The following is a 17,567-nucleotide window of genomic DNA, read 5'->3' as shown; positions in this document are numbered from 1 at the left end:
ACTCCCACTCACAGTCATATTTTATTAAAATATTTTTATCATGTTCTTTAAAAATATTGATGTTCTTTCAAAAAATGAAAGTAAAACATTTCTAGATCAAATTATTTTTTAAACTTCTGTGATTTTAGAATTTTTATTATTATTTTTATTTTATCAATTTAAAATTCTAGCTGAAGAAAGCAAGTCATTGGCGATTTTTTTTATTCGGAAATTTAAACAGAAAAATCAGGAGTATTTCTTTCCTTTCTGATGAACAAGAAAAGTATGTTTAGAACATGATTCTGTTAAAAAAAAAGGGGGTGGGGAATTTGCTTTTGTATTTTTCATTGGCTATTTTATTGCTTCAACTCTTTCATTATTGTTTTAATAAATTTAAAATCTATAATTATGAAGATGCAGAATATAACAGTTTTGGCTATACCTATCATTTCACTTACGGTTATTATAATGCTTTTTTAAATTTATTGTTGTGTTTTTGTCGTAGAAAATAGTAGCTTCGTTATGTCATGAAAAAAATTTCCCTGTATGTATTAAAGAAATTTAAAAAGAAAAGGAAAAAAAGTTTGGTGTTAAAATATCCGCTGATGGCAAAAATGCTTCCTTTATTCCTCAACAGTATTGCCAGTACTGCAGTATGTTAAGTGTTTATAGTTTAAGTGATTAAAAATAATAGTTTAAAAATCTTTTTTAGATTAAGATTTATATACATATTTTTTACTTCTCTAAATCTAAGTGCTTATATTTCCAAATTTGAATTTCTCTTTTCGACTTACAGGATGTATCAAAACGTTACTCGTAGCCTAAAAAATGCCACTAGTAAAAACCTCTGTTATTCTCCTTTTTATTTGAATTAAAAGTAAAAAAAACTCAATGGTTAAAATATGCCATCTTTAACTTTTCACCTGATTTAAATAAAATTAATTTTCTGAAAAACATTTTAAAGCTGAAAACTAAAGAGATAGTTTTTAACCATTTCAATTTTTGTTGAACGCTATTTTAAAGCTTTCTAATTAGCAATTAAGTAATCTTATATTAAATTAAAATGAATTATCTCAAGAAACTAAAGTGAACAGATTCTTGTTGATACTTATCTTAATTTGCTTCAAGATATTATCTTCATGTATTTTTTAAAGCAAATGTAGTTATATATCATCAAGTAAATCTCAGGTTTGAATATAGGGACCGTAAAAAAAATTTACTTGTGACAAATGTTTAGCTGCAATATTCACTATATCTTCATTTCAAAATTGTTGAAACTATTTTTAAATCATTTAAAAAATATATTTAAATCATTTTAAAAAATTAAAAATATTATCATTTTAGAAGTATTAAACCTAGTTATAAATTTTAATAAAAACTTATGAGGGGACATTCACTAGCTTACATTTGCAATAGAATTTAGTTATCTTAGTTTGCTTAATCAGGGTTGTCACTCCACAGGGAAAACCTGAAAAATACAGGGAATTTAAAAATCACGTAAAATGCAGGGAATTTTGATTTTTTTTTTCTTTACAAATTGGGAAAATACAGGGAATTTTATTTAGTATTTTTGTCTTTTAAAAAATGGTGACTGCTCAAAACGTAATCTATGGGATATTTAAGGATGATATTTCATCTATTCTAAACTATTTCATTTACTATTACTATTTTATTTCATGCATTATTTAAGTATGTTCAGCTGTTTTTCCAGCCATTAAAACTAATACATATAGTTAGTCCAATAAAGCTCACACATGAGCACAGTAATTGTTGTTCCCTTTTAATATATTGTGTATAATATGTACAGGGAAAACGCGGAGAATTTTTTTCCTCCAGATTTCAGTGGCAACCCTGTTAATACCCTGCACATTCTTATGAATTTAGTATGCCCAATAATAATCTTTTAAATGTTTTTGTTGGGTATACATTTATAAATAATCTATATTTAAATGTTAAAAATAACCCAATAGCTTAAATTAAATAATAATTTTAAATTAAAGTTATTTTTGCAATATAATTGAAGTAATTATATATTAATTCAAAGAATTAAATGAGCATCTCCATCTCAAATATGTTTAAAATTTTGCTTAAAAAGTTTTTATGGTGGTTTTTTTTAATCAAAAAATAGTATTTTGCTAGGCACAAATTATTTTATCATGATTGTGCAAAATCTTTGAAAATGTTTTTGCTGTTAATGTTATACGTGTGTATATGTTTATATTATTTATATATGTATATGGCCAATAAATCTAGGAAACGAAATTTGAGTTTAAGATACCTTAAAAATACTATATTTTTAACCAAAGAAGAAAAAAAAGTAAAACTTTCTGAATGTTACTTTCAAGTGCTTGATATCACTTTAATTTACGTTAGTGAATACACATGTGCTAAAAGTTTTCTTTTTTGCCTTATAATGCATTTCTGTTCATTAAATTGAATAAAATGTGAATTTTATAAAAATATTTTAAAATTTTTCTCTTCAGTTTTAAGAAAACAGCATTTTAACATACAGACATATTGTTTACAAATATATTTGTTCGTTGATACTAGCTGTCAACAAATGTTTCTCTCCTAAACTAAAAATTACTCTTACGGTTTCCTTTGATCGATAAGAGCATCTTAAAATTTAGTAGAATATCTGGTCGCCCATTATATTTCTTTAAATGCTAACTACCTAAATCTAAATATTTGTTGAATTTACTTTTGAAATAAAAAAAATAAAAAAACTTTATTAACCAGTATAGATGTTTTGTAACGTAATGTGCATGAATGATAAAAGGAAATTTGATAAAATTAACTGGAGAAGTCGATGCGATCCTTAAAATTATGAATTTTAGAATTTACTTTAGAAGAAATCTTTAAGTATCTTTGTAACAAATTTGCATTATGTCATCGCTGAAGTCTGTTGCGCAGTGAACTGACCATAAAGACACGGTTCCCAGTAGAACACCGAACTCAAGCATCACTGGCTGCAGTCAGTGCACGAGTGGGTGATAACTTTGATCAGCCTGCGTAGGGATCAAAGGTGCGCGGTGTCGGTCCTCGTTAAACTGTACTTCCGTAGAGTGCTTGATTTCGCAATCATGTCGTCAGGCTGCCAAAGCAGGGGACCAATCCCCTCTGCAGAGGAACAAAATTGCAGAGTCATGTCTTCAGATGATCCTCGATTTCTTGATTTCCTAGACCGTCGTCAATTATGCAGCTCTAGTGCGATGTAAATTTCTTTTTTATAAAGAGGTTTGGATTATTTAAAACTACTAGCTATAGAATTGTAAATAAAATTTATCTCTTCTGATAATACACAACAAAGTAATATAAATTTGTAAAAGTTTTTCTTTTTCATCTATAACAGTTATCATGTATACTGTTCATTAAAGACTTGTATGCCATTTTAATTTTCCTCTATGGGAAGATTTTCTCTGTGCTCTATGGGAAGACAAAGGCACGTGAATAATATTTGAATAAAATCACATTCTCTAAAAATTGGAAGAAAAAAAAACTAGTTTATAATTCAAATATATTTTAAATTCAGAAGCAAAAAGGTTTTTTGGTGCTAAAATGAAAGTATTAAGGGTAGTATTAAAATTATAAATACATTACTAGTTAACCTACGATTTTAAAAACACATATGTTAGCAAAATGTTCCAATTTCAGTGAAGGTAATTTCTACAGGATTAATTAGAGGAATTAAATTAAAAATTATCTTTTTTAAAAGAAAAATAATGAAACTATTTTATTTTGAAACATATTCATAGAATACAAATTATTAACCAAAAAAAAAAAAAAAAAACCATTCTCATTTTTCTAGTTTTTTTGATGTTTTATGTAATTTTATTATTTTTAGTGATTATTGCAGAATAAATGTAAAGCCAAAAATGGCACATCTGTGTTACATTTCAAGGGGGTTGAAAATAATAATAAAATTTTTTTTTATTTAAATGCTATTAATAAAATAACAATTTTAAAATATGAGTATTTTTAGTAAGCAGTAGCTTTTCACTTACAATTTTATTTAGAAAATATGGTGTTAAAAAAATTGCAAATATTGCTTTTTTGTTATCTGTATTGACTTATAGTTTTAAACATTTTTTCCCCTTATTTTTCAGGATGAATAAACTTGCCGATTCTCCAAAACAGTCAGAAATTCCAATCATTGATACAGAAAAGTCTGAAGCTGCAGTTTCAGATGAAAAACTTTTTTTCGCTGAATCTGAAGAACCTACATCTGAAACAAAAACAGTCGATGAACCGGATGAACCCGAAATGTTCACCCAAACAAGTCAGTTGACTGAAAAATCCAATGCCGATTCAGAAGTAGTCGATAAAGTTTCTGAGAATTCTGCTGAAATAAATTTGATGGAAGCCAGCGAATCACCAAAAGAAGAAAGTGGTAAAGTTGAAAAAGACAGCGAAGAGGAAAAAGTTTTGGAAGTTGTGTCCGAAAACAGCGAAGATGTAACAGATAAAGCTTTAAGTTTGGATGCTGAATTGTCGAATAGCAATGATGAAAAGAAGGAATTTTTGGATAGAGTTCTGTCAATGTCTAACCAAGAGAGTAATGATGGTTCTGCCCATTTTGATGAGTTATCTAGTGAAATGGCCCTTGCCATCGATAAAGATCAAGTAATGCAGATGGAAGATTCAGAATCTGCTGCCAGTCGAGTCGATTTACCAGATACTATTGTAAGTCAAGAAACAGATGCACCCGCTTCTGAATCGGACGTCGCTAATCAAATTCCTGACAAATTTCTAGAACCTTCGTCCCAGTCAGAGTTTTCAGAACCTGCGGATACTGAGCAACAAATAATCTCAAACTTGGCCAGCATTGGGGAAGATAGTAGCATTGATGAAACATTACAGAGCAAAGATGATGAAGCAGGGGTGAGCAAGGAATCGAGCAACGGGCAACAGATTTCCTCCGAACCAGATCAGGAGCAAACAGTCGTAATGATGGTTGCAGATCATCAAGACGATAGCCAAGAAATGGAACTAGAATTAGCAGATGACGGAACCTATGCCGGAGCCACACTTTTAAAAGTACCAACTTCTGATGGCAAACAAGTCCTTTTGATTCCATTTAGCTCTGCAGATGGAACCCAGGTTTTGTCGTTACCTCCAGGTTTGACGCTCGAAACTGATGGTTCTCCTCATGGACAAAACATACAAATAGCATTAGAAGACACGGGAAGTGTTGATGAAAATGGAGAACAAAGGTTCCTCCATGTACCCGTGGAAGGTATGGGCGACTTGCTTCAAGCGGGGGAAGATATTCAAGTAGAAGAAAAAATGGCAACGGACTCTATCGTTTCCGACAGCGACATTTCTCTTCACTGAAACAAAGGAAAATATTTGTTAATGTATATCTGCTTACCTTGTCAAAAAGAAGAAGAAAATAACTTGTTTTTTGTTATTGTTTTTTTGACTGGTGGAATTCCTATGGGGTTTTTAATTCTGACATTTGATTAAATAAATATTCTTTCTATACATATGCTTCTTTAAAAACAAGTAAAGGAAATGAATACTAATGCATCGTAAAAGAAGAAAAATAACATCCTGTTATTAAATCTTTTAGTTTATTTCCTGACTAATTTAAGTTTAAAGTTATACATTTGTTTAGTTATCTTTTACTTATAAGATAATTCATTTATCTAATTAAAAAAAAAAAAAAAAAGAATTATTTCCTTTTCTTGTTTAATGAAAGCAGCAACATTAAAAACAAGCAGTTATATTAGAGAAGAAGTTCATTTGAATGTCGTGTATAAATAAGTGATTGAAAGCTTCATTTGCGGATAGTAGGGGAGTCTGTATATACATGCGGTAGTTAACTCTTCTTCTTTTACTAGTCTTTGGAAATCATGCAAGCTTCCCATCTTTTAACTTCACCCTCCATTGGACAAGTGCTATTTTTAGAGGTTTACTTAATAATGTAAATAATTAAAAATATTTTAAGTGTGTTGGAATAGATTTAAATTATTAACTTTCAATGCATTGCCGAAAGCCATAAAAAAATTTTCTGAACAAAAAAATCCGAGTTGTAAATTCTTCAGTTAGCCACTCTTTCAAGTTATTTAAGGACTTCAAAATATTAATTGAAAATACTGTGCAATGTATTTAGTGGTGGGTATTTTTTCTTAAAAAATACAGTAATCTTTTTGTCATTTGGAATTACGTGAACTAATTTAAGCTATAAACCCGTTTAAAAATTTTTAAAAAAAAAACTCATTTTGGTTTATATTGGCAGCAATATTTTTATACCTCACACTTTAAGAGCAATGACTGTTTACTTCATAGATTTGTTTTTATATATTTTAGTTGCATGTAAATCCCAAAACACTAAATTAGAAAATTAAATTAAATTTTTGAGAGTCCTTTCCTTTTTCCGTGACTTATCATTGTTCCTTAGAAAGCTTTTCAAATTTATTTAAAAATGCATATACCAAATCATCTTACGCTTCCATCATATTAATTTTATAAAGGTTGAAGTTGGTAAATAAAATTGGTGTTCATTTCATTTCTTTTCATCAGTGATTACTGCATCTCTTATATAAATATGTTTTGGCTTTCTGTTATTTTTTCTCTCACTTGTATCGATAATTGGCTTTATCATCCATTAAATTGTAGCAAATGAATAGAAATGTATTTAAAATTTTACATCATACAAATAAATATTTTTAGTTTCTGTAATTTAGGTTTTTTCATTGTCTATGCATGCAAATAAGCTAATAAAATCTATATAATAAACAAGCTTAACTAAGCCTAAACTATTGATGTGATATATTTGAACTAAAATCTAAATTTTCCCAAGTTTTTGTGCATTTGTATTTAGCCAGAGAATTTAATAATTAACAAGTTTGACTCTTTACAAAATTGGGGATTGTTAGAATGAAAATGTTTAAAGGAAGGTATGAAATCTAATATTTTTGCTGAACCAAGATTATTTTTACTTATTACAATTTTAAAATGAAGAAAATTATTTCAGAGGGAGAAATAATTAAAATTGAAACTTTTTATTCCTAACTTAAAAAAAAAAGAAAAATTAAACCTCAACTAAATGGAACCGTTACAAATTTGTCTTTGTGTAAGGAACGGTTACTGACCTAAGTGCCTAGTAAATCACTGGTAAATTTAAAATACCTGTTACTCAGTACCTGTTTCTTCTATGATGTCCCGAAACCGTTTTTTTAACTTTTTTTCTCTCCAGAAAACTATTTCAGCGACACTTCATTTATACAGTTATTTAATGTATTTTAATTGTTAAACTGATAAGGCAGCAAATTGGAAGACTGGCTGATTCTATGGTGTCGTATGATGACGTCACGCGTGAGATTCTTTTGACGGATTTAATTTTAACGACTCAATTTTTAATTTTAGCGTCTGTTCAGAGATTCACAATATCTATCACTGAAGTAAATGTAAGCTTTCAATTTGCTGATTTAAATTGATAAAACAGTCTGTGTTTGAAAAAATGGAATTCTATCAATATTTTCTTATATCTGCTTATTTGTTTAATGTATTAACACAAACCTGTAATGAAGCTTGAGTATAAAAATAAAGCATATACATAGCGTTTTGTTTAGTTTTCTATAGCATGAAATTGATTTCTTTTTAGCTACGAAAAAAATGGTGCTGTAATTTCACGATACAAATTAAGGTAAGTAAAATAAAAATTAAGCCAGTGGTTCCTGAGCGTATGCTGGAACTAGAAAAATGTTTCAATTTTGTTCATTTGATTTTGTGATAAATTTTAGTAGATTGATGGCAAAAGAAAATAATGTATGCTTGCTGAGGTTTTTATAATGGTAGAAACCGAAAACCCTAATAAATTTAAATATTACTGGGTAAAAATAGCATTAACTTAAGTTGCTTAAAAATAATTGTTTGCTTTTGGCGATCCGACCGCTTATACGCATTGCTTGCGTTTTTGCCGCATTAGTTTTTATTTTTTCATCAATTGGAATTCGGAGAGTGGAACCGTGTCAATTGAAGGTTTTTTTTATTTTTAGAAAGGACCATAGTTAAGGCTCCTATACTATCAGTCTATATATATGGGTCTAATTCAGGGGCTTTAGTCAAGGTGAACGACGTCCTCAAAAAAACTGATGGCAAATTTTCTAAAAGAACATTCCAAAACTTACCTTCAACAGTTTTAAAAAAAACTTTATTTTAGCGAATCTTTGTTCGAGATTTCTGCTCTCGAATACTAAATAGCAATAGTAAAGCAAGGAGCTTTCAAACATCCGTAGAGAAATTTCATTCCATTTTATATTTTTGAGGTTGCTGGTAACAGTTAAGCATACTGGTTAACTATAAAAAATACCTGTTACTTAACAAATACCCGTTAGTGGAGTCATTTCTATACATGCGGAACACAATTTGGTTTTAGATATTTATATGATAAATAACGCACTTACGAGTGAATGCTGTCAATATAAACGCGTGTAGCAATGCAACCGAAAAGAGATTTGATTATAACTTGTAATCGTCAATTAAAAAGGAAAGCTTTTTCCTCATCACTAACAATGAATGGTAACAACAAGCTTCCTATGACCGGAACGGACTCTAGAAAACTTCCGGTGCGGACAAGTTCGATTTCCTAGAACGTTTTGTGTATTATCAAATGTAGGATTTGAGTTTTTTTCCAGAAATAATCATGATTTTTTTCAAATTATACTGCCGAACGAACCTCGTTAAGACGGAGACGAAGAGTAGCAAAAATCTTTTCGTATAAACCGATAAAATAGCAAAAACCATTTAAGATGATTTTGAAATATAAATCATCAAAGTAAAGAATTTAAATAATATCTTTAGTAGAGAAATAAACGTAATTAATGAAATGTATTTAAATTAGACTTTTAAAAAAAAAATGTTTAATGACAGTTTCTTTTACACATCTTCATTCCTTTAACATTTCCCATTCGCAGTGGTCAAAGCCACAGTAGTCACTACTTTTTTTGTTGTGTACGTGTTTTACATTTTTTTATAAATTAATGTAAGATATTGGATAACCTCGACCCCCCCCCCAAATGTGGGTAGAACGAAGCCGACTCGTCTCCGCGACAGCCCTCCCTCTCAGGAGAGGAGGGGCGATTCAGTCACCAGTATTATAAAGTAATGTAAGTACAATGCAAACAACAAGAAAAACAGAAAACGAACCGAAAAACGATAGGCAATCTCAACGCTTGAATACGCCATCTGGGGAGAAGACCGGTTCCATGCCTTCGTCAGCCGTTCTTGTTCCCTCTCCCCCTCTTTTCAGTTGCATAGGAATGTACTAGGATATTTTTCCTTTTCTTAATATTTTTAGTGTTTAATCGTTAAAAATATTTTTTATAATTTCCATGACGCTTTCTTTTAGAATTATGTTTAATGTAGTTTTCAGTTCCATATAGTTTTTTAGAATGAAAGATTTTAATCTATTTAAAAATCAAGACAGAAAGCCACACGCTAATGATGAAAACATGCAAAGTGTTGCCATAGGTTCATAGTTCTGCGCTACGCCACCTGTAGCCAAAAATCGTACTTTCTCTGATTAAACGTACCTTTTTTTTTGACGTATTCGGATTTCTGATTCCCAAAATATACGGGGTAGGGGTAGCTACAATTTGAGAAATATGGTCTCAATAGTTTGTCAGTAAGGGGGCAAGGAGGCAATTGCCCTCCTATCGGGACGAACTTAAAAATCGTCGGGAAAATGCTACTGTCTTGAAAAGAAATATATATATATATTTTAATTTGCACTTAAATAGTGAAAATATTTATGTATGCTTATAAATTCAATTATAATTGTTCACATATGAGTTAAAATATTAAAATAGACTAGAAATACCTGTAGCTACCAAGCTGTCTTATGAACTACAATAGAAAAGACCTTAATTAGTTTTTGGTTAGAATGAACGTACTATTCCATCAGCTTATCAGGAAAATAAATTTTTTCTTTTTTAATACACCAAAAAATTTATGATTACCAAAATGGACATACAACTCACGATTGTAATCTTTGCTGTTGTCGAAGAAATTCATATTCTTGTCAAAAAATGTTTTTAATTTATTTATCTATTTATTTATTTTTTAATAATGATAATAATAATAATGAGAATTTATAAGACAAATAAGAATCTGTAAAAGAATTTCATTTATTTATATATTTATGCTTTTTTTTTTGTATTATTATAGACACTGCTTTCTCCGAAAGTGTGAGATGAGGGAAAGGCAAAATTGCTCAGCAACTCTTTTTATCGGCATATAGTGCGTTTATATTATAACGAAATTTATAATCCATTGACATTTTCCCATTGTTTTTTATAACATAAATAATATATATTCTAGAGCCGATATGACTTATATGATAAGTGATTAAACGTTCACTTCCCATTGATGAAACTTGGGTAAGAATTCGGATACTGCTCTAAGTTTGCTCTGACAACAGAGTTCCGACATCCAGTGGTAAAAGGATCATGAGAGACAATAATCGTGCTCTCGAGCTATCGAGTACATTCACGTTTTTTTCCTCAATTCCTACTATTTAGTAGTTCACACTCTCCCAATATATTGTTTAAATTTTCAATCCTCAATAAAATACTTTTTAATCATCCATTCAAGTTCAAATACATTTTTTTTAAAACTTGCAGTGGATGACACTTGATGTTAATACGGTTTTTCAAATATTAATTCATTCACTAAATAGGGATGGGGGAAAAACGAAATGGAATTTTTTGATTGGTTAAGCGTTAGTCGTTGATTTAAATTTTACTATAAGCGATCCAGTTTTCATATTCCTCCCTGCAGAGGATCAAAATTGTGATGGCATGTCTTCGCATCATCCTCAGGGATGTTTCCCAGACCGACGCCAATAGCCCATTGTGCAGCTCTAGTGCGACGTAAATGAATTACAGCAACTTCATTCTATAAGTTAAAACATATTCTGCCCTACAATTATAAAAATACACTTTTCGACGCTCTCTTAAATTTCTCGAGAAATACTTTAAAAATATCGGCAATAAACTACGAACAAAAACAAGCATTTTTGATCATCCTAGGCCAGAAAATATAGCAATAAACATGTGACTTACATCAGTTTCTTCGGTTGTTGTTTGCAGTAATTGTATGAAATTTAAAAAAAAAAAAAAAAAAAAAAAAAAAAAACCAGCTTAAATATTTATAAAAACTAATTCTTTGTCTTAAGTTTCTTTGCTATAACTTTAAAAATATTTAGCAAAATTACTGGAGAAGTTTTCAACTGATAATAAAATTAAAAAAATCGTCAGAAATTGCTGAATATATGAGCATTAAAAGTAGTTCCTTAATACTGCGCATGCGTGCAATTTAGTAAATGAATAAAGTCCGATTTGAATGCCTTGAAAATTTAAAATGTTTCTAGCAATTTTCTAAGTAGTTTTTGTAATTTTTTAAAGGAAGCTCTGAATGATAAGATGTTTTTCATAAATTTTATTTTACAATATTAAACAAGATTTATTAAAAAGTACATCTTCCACAGAAATATGTTTCTTTCACACTTTTTTTTTTTTTTTAATATCATCACATTTTAATTTACGGACGATTATTGTAAGGTATTATCACATGTTATTAAATTTTGTCTTAATATGCAAAATAAAATTAGTGGAAAATCCCTCATCATTTAAAGGATTTCTTCAAAAAGAAAAAAAAAACTAGTACTTAGAAAATTGATAAAAACTTTTAAAGTTTACGAGATATTCTAATCTTTTTTCATTAGTTACTAAATACGATTCACTCACTAAAAAATTTTGATTTTTTTTTTCTTTTCCTTTTTTTTAGCATATGCCCAGTATAAAAGAATTACTTTAAATACTCATATCTTGCGCAATTTTAGGCGAATTTTTTTTTTTTTAAAAAGATAATCTTGTTATCAATTGAAAATTTCTTCGAAAAGATTGTTTAATTTTAAATACTTTTAAAGTTCTCGCAAAAAAAGAAAGGAAAAAAAAGTAAGACAAATAAAATAGTGTTTTATAAATATCCCATAAATATTCAAGCTAAGTTTATGAAATTTCATGCCATCATTGCAAACAACAACAGAAGTAACTGATATAAGTTACAAGTTCATTGCTACATTGCTGGCTTAGGATGATAAAAAATACTTGTTCTCGTTCGTATTTTATCGCCGGTCTTATAGAGCTCTGAAAGCTTTAAAATTGATTGAGAAATCGCATGATCTAAACATCTTTAAAGAAACAAAATATTCCTCTAAATGTTTAGAGAAAAATTAAGAAAAAAAAAATAAAATGTCAGAAACTGAAAGCGTTGCAGGCATTATTGTAGGGTATTGTATAGTTTAAAATAATTTAGTTACCTTATAATTTTTAATCTTTTTTTTTTTTTTTACCTTATCCTTTTGAAAGTATGCTCGAGATCTTTCAAAACATTCTAATGAATTAAAATAGTGTTCCCCAACCCCCGGTCCGCGGACCGGTGCCGGTCCGTGGATCAAGTGGTACCGGACCGCCCATTCCATTGAAACTGAATTTAAATTCCTAGGTTTATACCCCAAATTAAAATTATCTGTGCTCCATTAAAATTTTATTTATTTAAAAAAAGTGACCCCCCAAAGGTATAGACATAAATTTTTTAATGTTTGAAATGTATCATTGTCTCCGATTACTCCCTGATGGAACCGTCTCATTGCAAGGAAACAAGCTCAGGGTTCTCATCGATTTAACGTTCTAGTAAGCTAAAATGTTAAATCACTTTGTATTTATATTTTGGTACAACTGTATTTTATTTTGATGGCATGTTTAAATACAGTTAAATTAAAATTAATAAATTAAAATAATCTAAAATGTAAACAATCAAAGCCCTCCCCCCCAGCGGGCCGTGGTAAAATTATTAAACGTTGACAGGTCCACGGTGATAAAAAGGTTGGGGAACACTGAATTAAAAGACAAAAAAATAGGGAGATTTCGCAAATTTACGTTAGCACCCGTACGTAAGATTTTAACAAATTGCGCATGCGCACTCTTAGTGCGCATGCCCCATGGAAGAATATCAAACTTACGTATGTGAAAATAAGACATTTCGCAAAAAATCCGTAAGTTAAAAACGATACTGTAGTGAAATATTTTTTTAACTTCAACTAAAAAATCAAAACAAACATCAAAAATAATGGGCGGCATAGACGATCTCTTCATTCAAACAATTGTTGTAATATCACATGATTCATTTCTAAATTTCATCAACATATTTCTTCAAATTCGCATTTAATGTCCATGTTTTAAGTTCAGAGGTAGGCTCAAACAGAAAACAACATTTAACAGCTATAAACAGTATGCTTGTATAATTTGTCTAAAGTAAGAACTCCCCATGCCATTCTTCTGAACCCGTGGCGGCGACTATGGTAACGAGGTATAACTATTTGAAGTAGAGGTGTGGGGTTCATTGCTTAAGACAGATTATGATTCGCGTCGGCGAGGGAAAGGGATTCTTCGATTTACTGTATTAGCCCTAGAGTGAACAGAAGCTACCCTCCATAAAATGCGCTATTCAGACTTTGTGACGGGGGGAGTTCTTACCGTAGACAAACTATAGCTTTGTCTTTGTAGCGTTAATCTCGCCAACATAACGTAAAGATACTTAGCATCTAAAATAAAAACGAGCATGCACTGTTTGCTTCAAATCTTGAGCACGGCAGCGTATGAAATCTCCCTAATAACTCAGCTAAAGCAATTTACCTAAAACCTTTATGAAACATCTTTTTATACTGAAAAAAAAATAATTATTATTTTTTTATTTATTAATAAGTAATGTAGCCGTAATCGTAGAGTTTCATTAATATGTCAACATGGTTTAGATTTTGGAAAGTTTCGTCAATAAAACATTTAACTTTTTTTTCCCCCTTCAGAAATAAACAAACAGATAAAATAAAAATTTACGAAAAAATTTTTTTTGCTGATGATTTAACTGATAAAACTATCTTGGAAAATTTAAGTGGTGTATTAAGATTTACATTAAGTAAAAATTAAGTGTAACATTAAGATTTTAGAAAAACCGTATGACTAAATAGTTACTTCATAGCAACTATTAGTCAAAGAAAGCAACATCCCGATCTACAAATTTGTGCGTAATCACGTGAATGATAATTTATATATCGAGATCTATAATCCATTATATATCGAGATCTATAAGATTTTAGAAAAACCGTATGACTAAATACTTACTTCATAGCAACTATTAGTCAAAGAAAGCAACATCCCGATCTACAAATTTGTGCGTAATCACGTGAATGATAAATTATATATCGAGATCTATAATCTATTATATATCGAGATCTATAAGATTTTAGAAAAACCGTATGACTAAATAGTTACTTCATAGCAACTATTAGTCAAAGAAAGCAACATCCCGATCTACAAATTTGTGCGTAATCATGTGAATGATAAATTATATATCGAGATCAATTGATTTGTGAATGATTCATAGCGGGATTTGAACTCAACATAGATGCGTCAATGGTTTGGTGTTACGCTTTATGATTTACGAATGATTTGACCACAACATTATAAACTTTTACGTTATCTCGTGATTTATAAATCTAATATCATGCTTTTAAATCAAGTTATTTATGAATTATTCGTAGTGTATTTTGAACTCAACATAGTGATTAATATATTTTTTACATAGTCACGTGATGTACAGTCGTAATTACAGATAGTAATTAACGATATTTAATTACGGCTCACCTATTGAAGCGATTTTCAAATCTCACATCGGGAATTGGGTATAATATAAAAAAAACACAACTACTTCCACTTAGTAGGAATAACATTTACCATGACGCAATGCTAAATTCTATGCCACTATCCACATAAATCAATTATTAATCAAAAATCGAATATCAATTACTTTTCTTTATAATGCAATAAAATCTGGCAAGCAGCTATTAAACGATCAAACACTTCGTTTGTTTATTTGTGGCTTGAAGTTAGGCTCACAGAAAATGCCGTTCATGGGTTAAATTTAGTAGGAATAACACAACCTGTGACGTAGGCTATAGTATACCCAATTGAGGAACCTGCATGCGTAGGGAATTGCGATATGTAGATTATTTTAAAAAATTTCTATAGTTTAAAAAACAACGAAAACTAACTCAGCACGTTCAAAATTGATCTGAATTTTTTTAAAATTATAACTTAAAATTAAACTAACTTCACGTGACTCAAAAAGAGGGGGAGGATTGCTTATGACGTCAGAATGCACTTCCTGGGTGATGCTTTTTTCGAATCTTATTTTTGACAAAATTGTTATATTTCTTTGTTATAATGTAAACAGAGAAGGATATTTGGTTCGAAAATTGAATTTCTATTCCAAAAATATTAATTTTGTTATTTTAAAATGTTATAAGTAAATAGAATACATAGAAAGAAGAACTGTTTTGGAATTTCTTCACCTAACGCCAGATAGGAAATGGAAATATTTAAGATTTAGAATTTTAAGTTTTTTACTAGACATGCAAATTATTCTTAACCCTTTATTTATTTTTACGTATTTTTTTTTATTCGTAAAACCTTTTCCGCTGATCAACTACAAGAAATAAGTATTTATTTATTTGTAATAATTTTTTGTTATGAAATTCAATTTATTCCGAGTATTAACTGATCGCGAAAGTTGTATATTAACATTTTATGATATTATCAGCTGAAATATGTTAGCAAAATGCATTTCACGAAATAAAATGTATAAAATTTTTCGTTTTTTTTTTTTTAAAAAAAGTCTAAAATCACTATAGAATTTTTTTAAACCATAGGTAGCTTAAAGAGTTTAAGTGCGACGTAAATAAAGTACTACCACTTCTTGAAAAATTAAAATGAAATATGATTCTTAAATGTTCGATTTTTGAAATTGAAATATTGTTAAAATTGCAAATTTTATTTTGAAATTTGCTGATTTAGAGACATGATTTTTTAAATAATTTGAGGAATGTTTTTTCGGGTTGAATTCTCCCCCCCCCCTGCTCCTGAGAAAATTTCTGTTGGCGCCCTTGACTAATAAATAAATTGGAATGTAGAAAGTTTCGTTAAAAGAAAAAAAATTATTAAAAAAAAAAAACACCCAGGTTCCTTATTATAAACTCTCCAGATTATTAGCGGAAACCACCACACGTGTTAAATATCTATATATATATTTCTCTTACACGGCGATAAAAAAAAGCCTCATTACAACTCCCCGAATGGCTAGAAAATCGACCAATGATTGCCGCTAAAAATGTCACATACCGAATCTAGCTCAGGTGGCTCAACATATAGCGCTTTTAAAAACGGAAACTGAAATAACACTTCAGCTGCGGCAATCTCATACTATTAAGCTAGGCAGAAGAGAGTTGTCTTTGTCGATAGATCTCTATTTTAGTATTTTGTCGAAAGCGCTTTTTTTCACGAATTTATATGTTACGAATTTAGTTGACGATATTTGATTTATATCACGATATTTGTTTTATTATTGTTATTAGTTATTCATTGAAAAATGTCTCAGTCAATGACTCTTTATTTGAATTCAAATTTATTTTAATGACTTAGTATTTACTAAAGAGATGTAATTTAAAAAAAAAAAAGTTGATGTATGGATTCGAATGATTGTTTTGAATTCTTAGAATTTTGTGCATTTGCAATGTACCTAAGTTAGTAGCGAGTGAAGTAAACCATATAAGATTGCGTAGCAATTTTCGGGGGTTGGTGAGCGTGAGCGAGCAGGGGGAGCAGCCCACTAGTTTTAAATAAATTTGAAAGATCACAGTTTTGTCTGGTTGAAAATCGTGGAGAGAGTCGGATAAATATGTGTGCTATATAACCAGTCATCAGATGATCGAGGAAATACTGAGTAGAAAAATCAGGGCGAAAAACGCGAATTTTTGAAGCAAATAATAAGGCGTATTCACCAGATTATTATTTCCCCCCCGTTGGCTCATATCTATTGTTTGGCAAAATTCACAAGAATAAATGGTGAACCATAAATTTCTTTTTGCTTCCACTACTTTTGGCAACCGCGACGTTTTGAACAATGATAATATTTTTGATGCCAAAAGGAATATGAAATAAAAATTTTTCGTCTGAGCGCTTACACCAATAAATCTCCCAGTTTCATTTCGTCTTGACAGTTGACAAACCGGTGGACGCCATATTAGGCATATTGAATAAATTATACAAATATTCAGGAAAAGAGAATGTACGAATCTGGAATATTTATGATTCAATCATATATTTTTAGGTCGTTTAGAATCGGTTAGGGATTCAGTGTTGTAATAGAACATTTCTAATGCGCTATTTCTGTTCCGATTTCGAAACATTTATCATCAGTAATTGGATAACTAGAAATTATTATGAACAAATAAGAACGTTTTTAAATCTAGGAAAAGAAATACAGCTAAACCGCTCGGGAGCGACCACTCCACAGTAAAATGGTAGTTAATGGTGGCTGATCGTTCTTGGAGGTTACTTCCATTGACTTCAAAATTGATTCTCAAACGATTTCTCAATTTTCTCAAACGATTTTAATTTTAGTCAGTGTTATTTTCTAGATCCGGAAATGCGACTTCTGTTGGCCTCATGAAAAAACGGATCGAC

The 17,567-nt window shown here is 29.9% G+C and overlaps 1 protein-coding gene across 5 annotated transcripts in view; it reads left to right on the top strand.

Annotated features, from left to right (window-relative positions):
* The window catches only part of LOC107451096 (uncharacterized), a 44,814-nt gene extending 37,268 nt beyond the window's left edge, over positions 1-7,546 (top strand). For all 5 annotated transcript variants that reach the window (XM_016067083.4, XM_016067081.3, XM_016067084.4 and 2 more), the window contains exon 20: positions 4,086-7,546. In XM_016067083.4, the coding sequence (XP_015922569.1) occupies positions 4,086-5,313 (1,228 nt within the window). In that variant the 3' untranslated portion in view covers positions 5,314-7,546. The remainder of the gene's footprint in view (positions 1-4,085) is intronic.
* The last annotated feature ends 10,021 nt before the right edge of the window (positions 7,547-17,567 follow it).

Source organism: Parasteatoda tepidariorum, chromosome 8, assembly GCF_982258835.1.
Source record: "Parasteatoda tepidariorum strain Cologne lab strain chromosome 8, Ptep-v5.0, whole genome shotgun sequence".
Lineage (NCBI taxonomy): Eukaryota > Metazoa > Arthropoda > Arachnida > Araneae > Theridiidae > Parasteatoda > Parasteatoda tepidariorum.
This window is presented reverse-complemented; position numbering and strand designations above follow the sequence as displayed.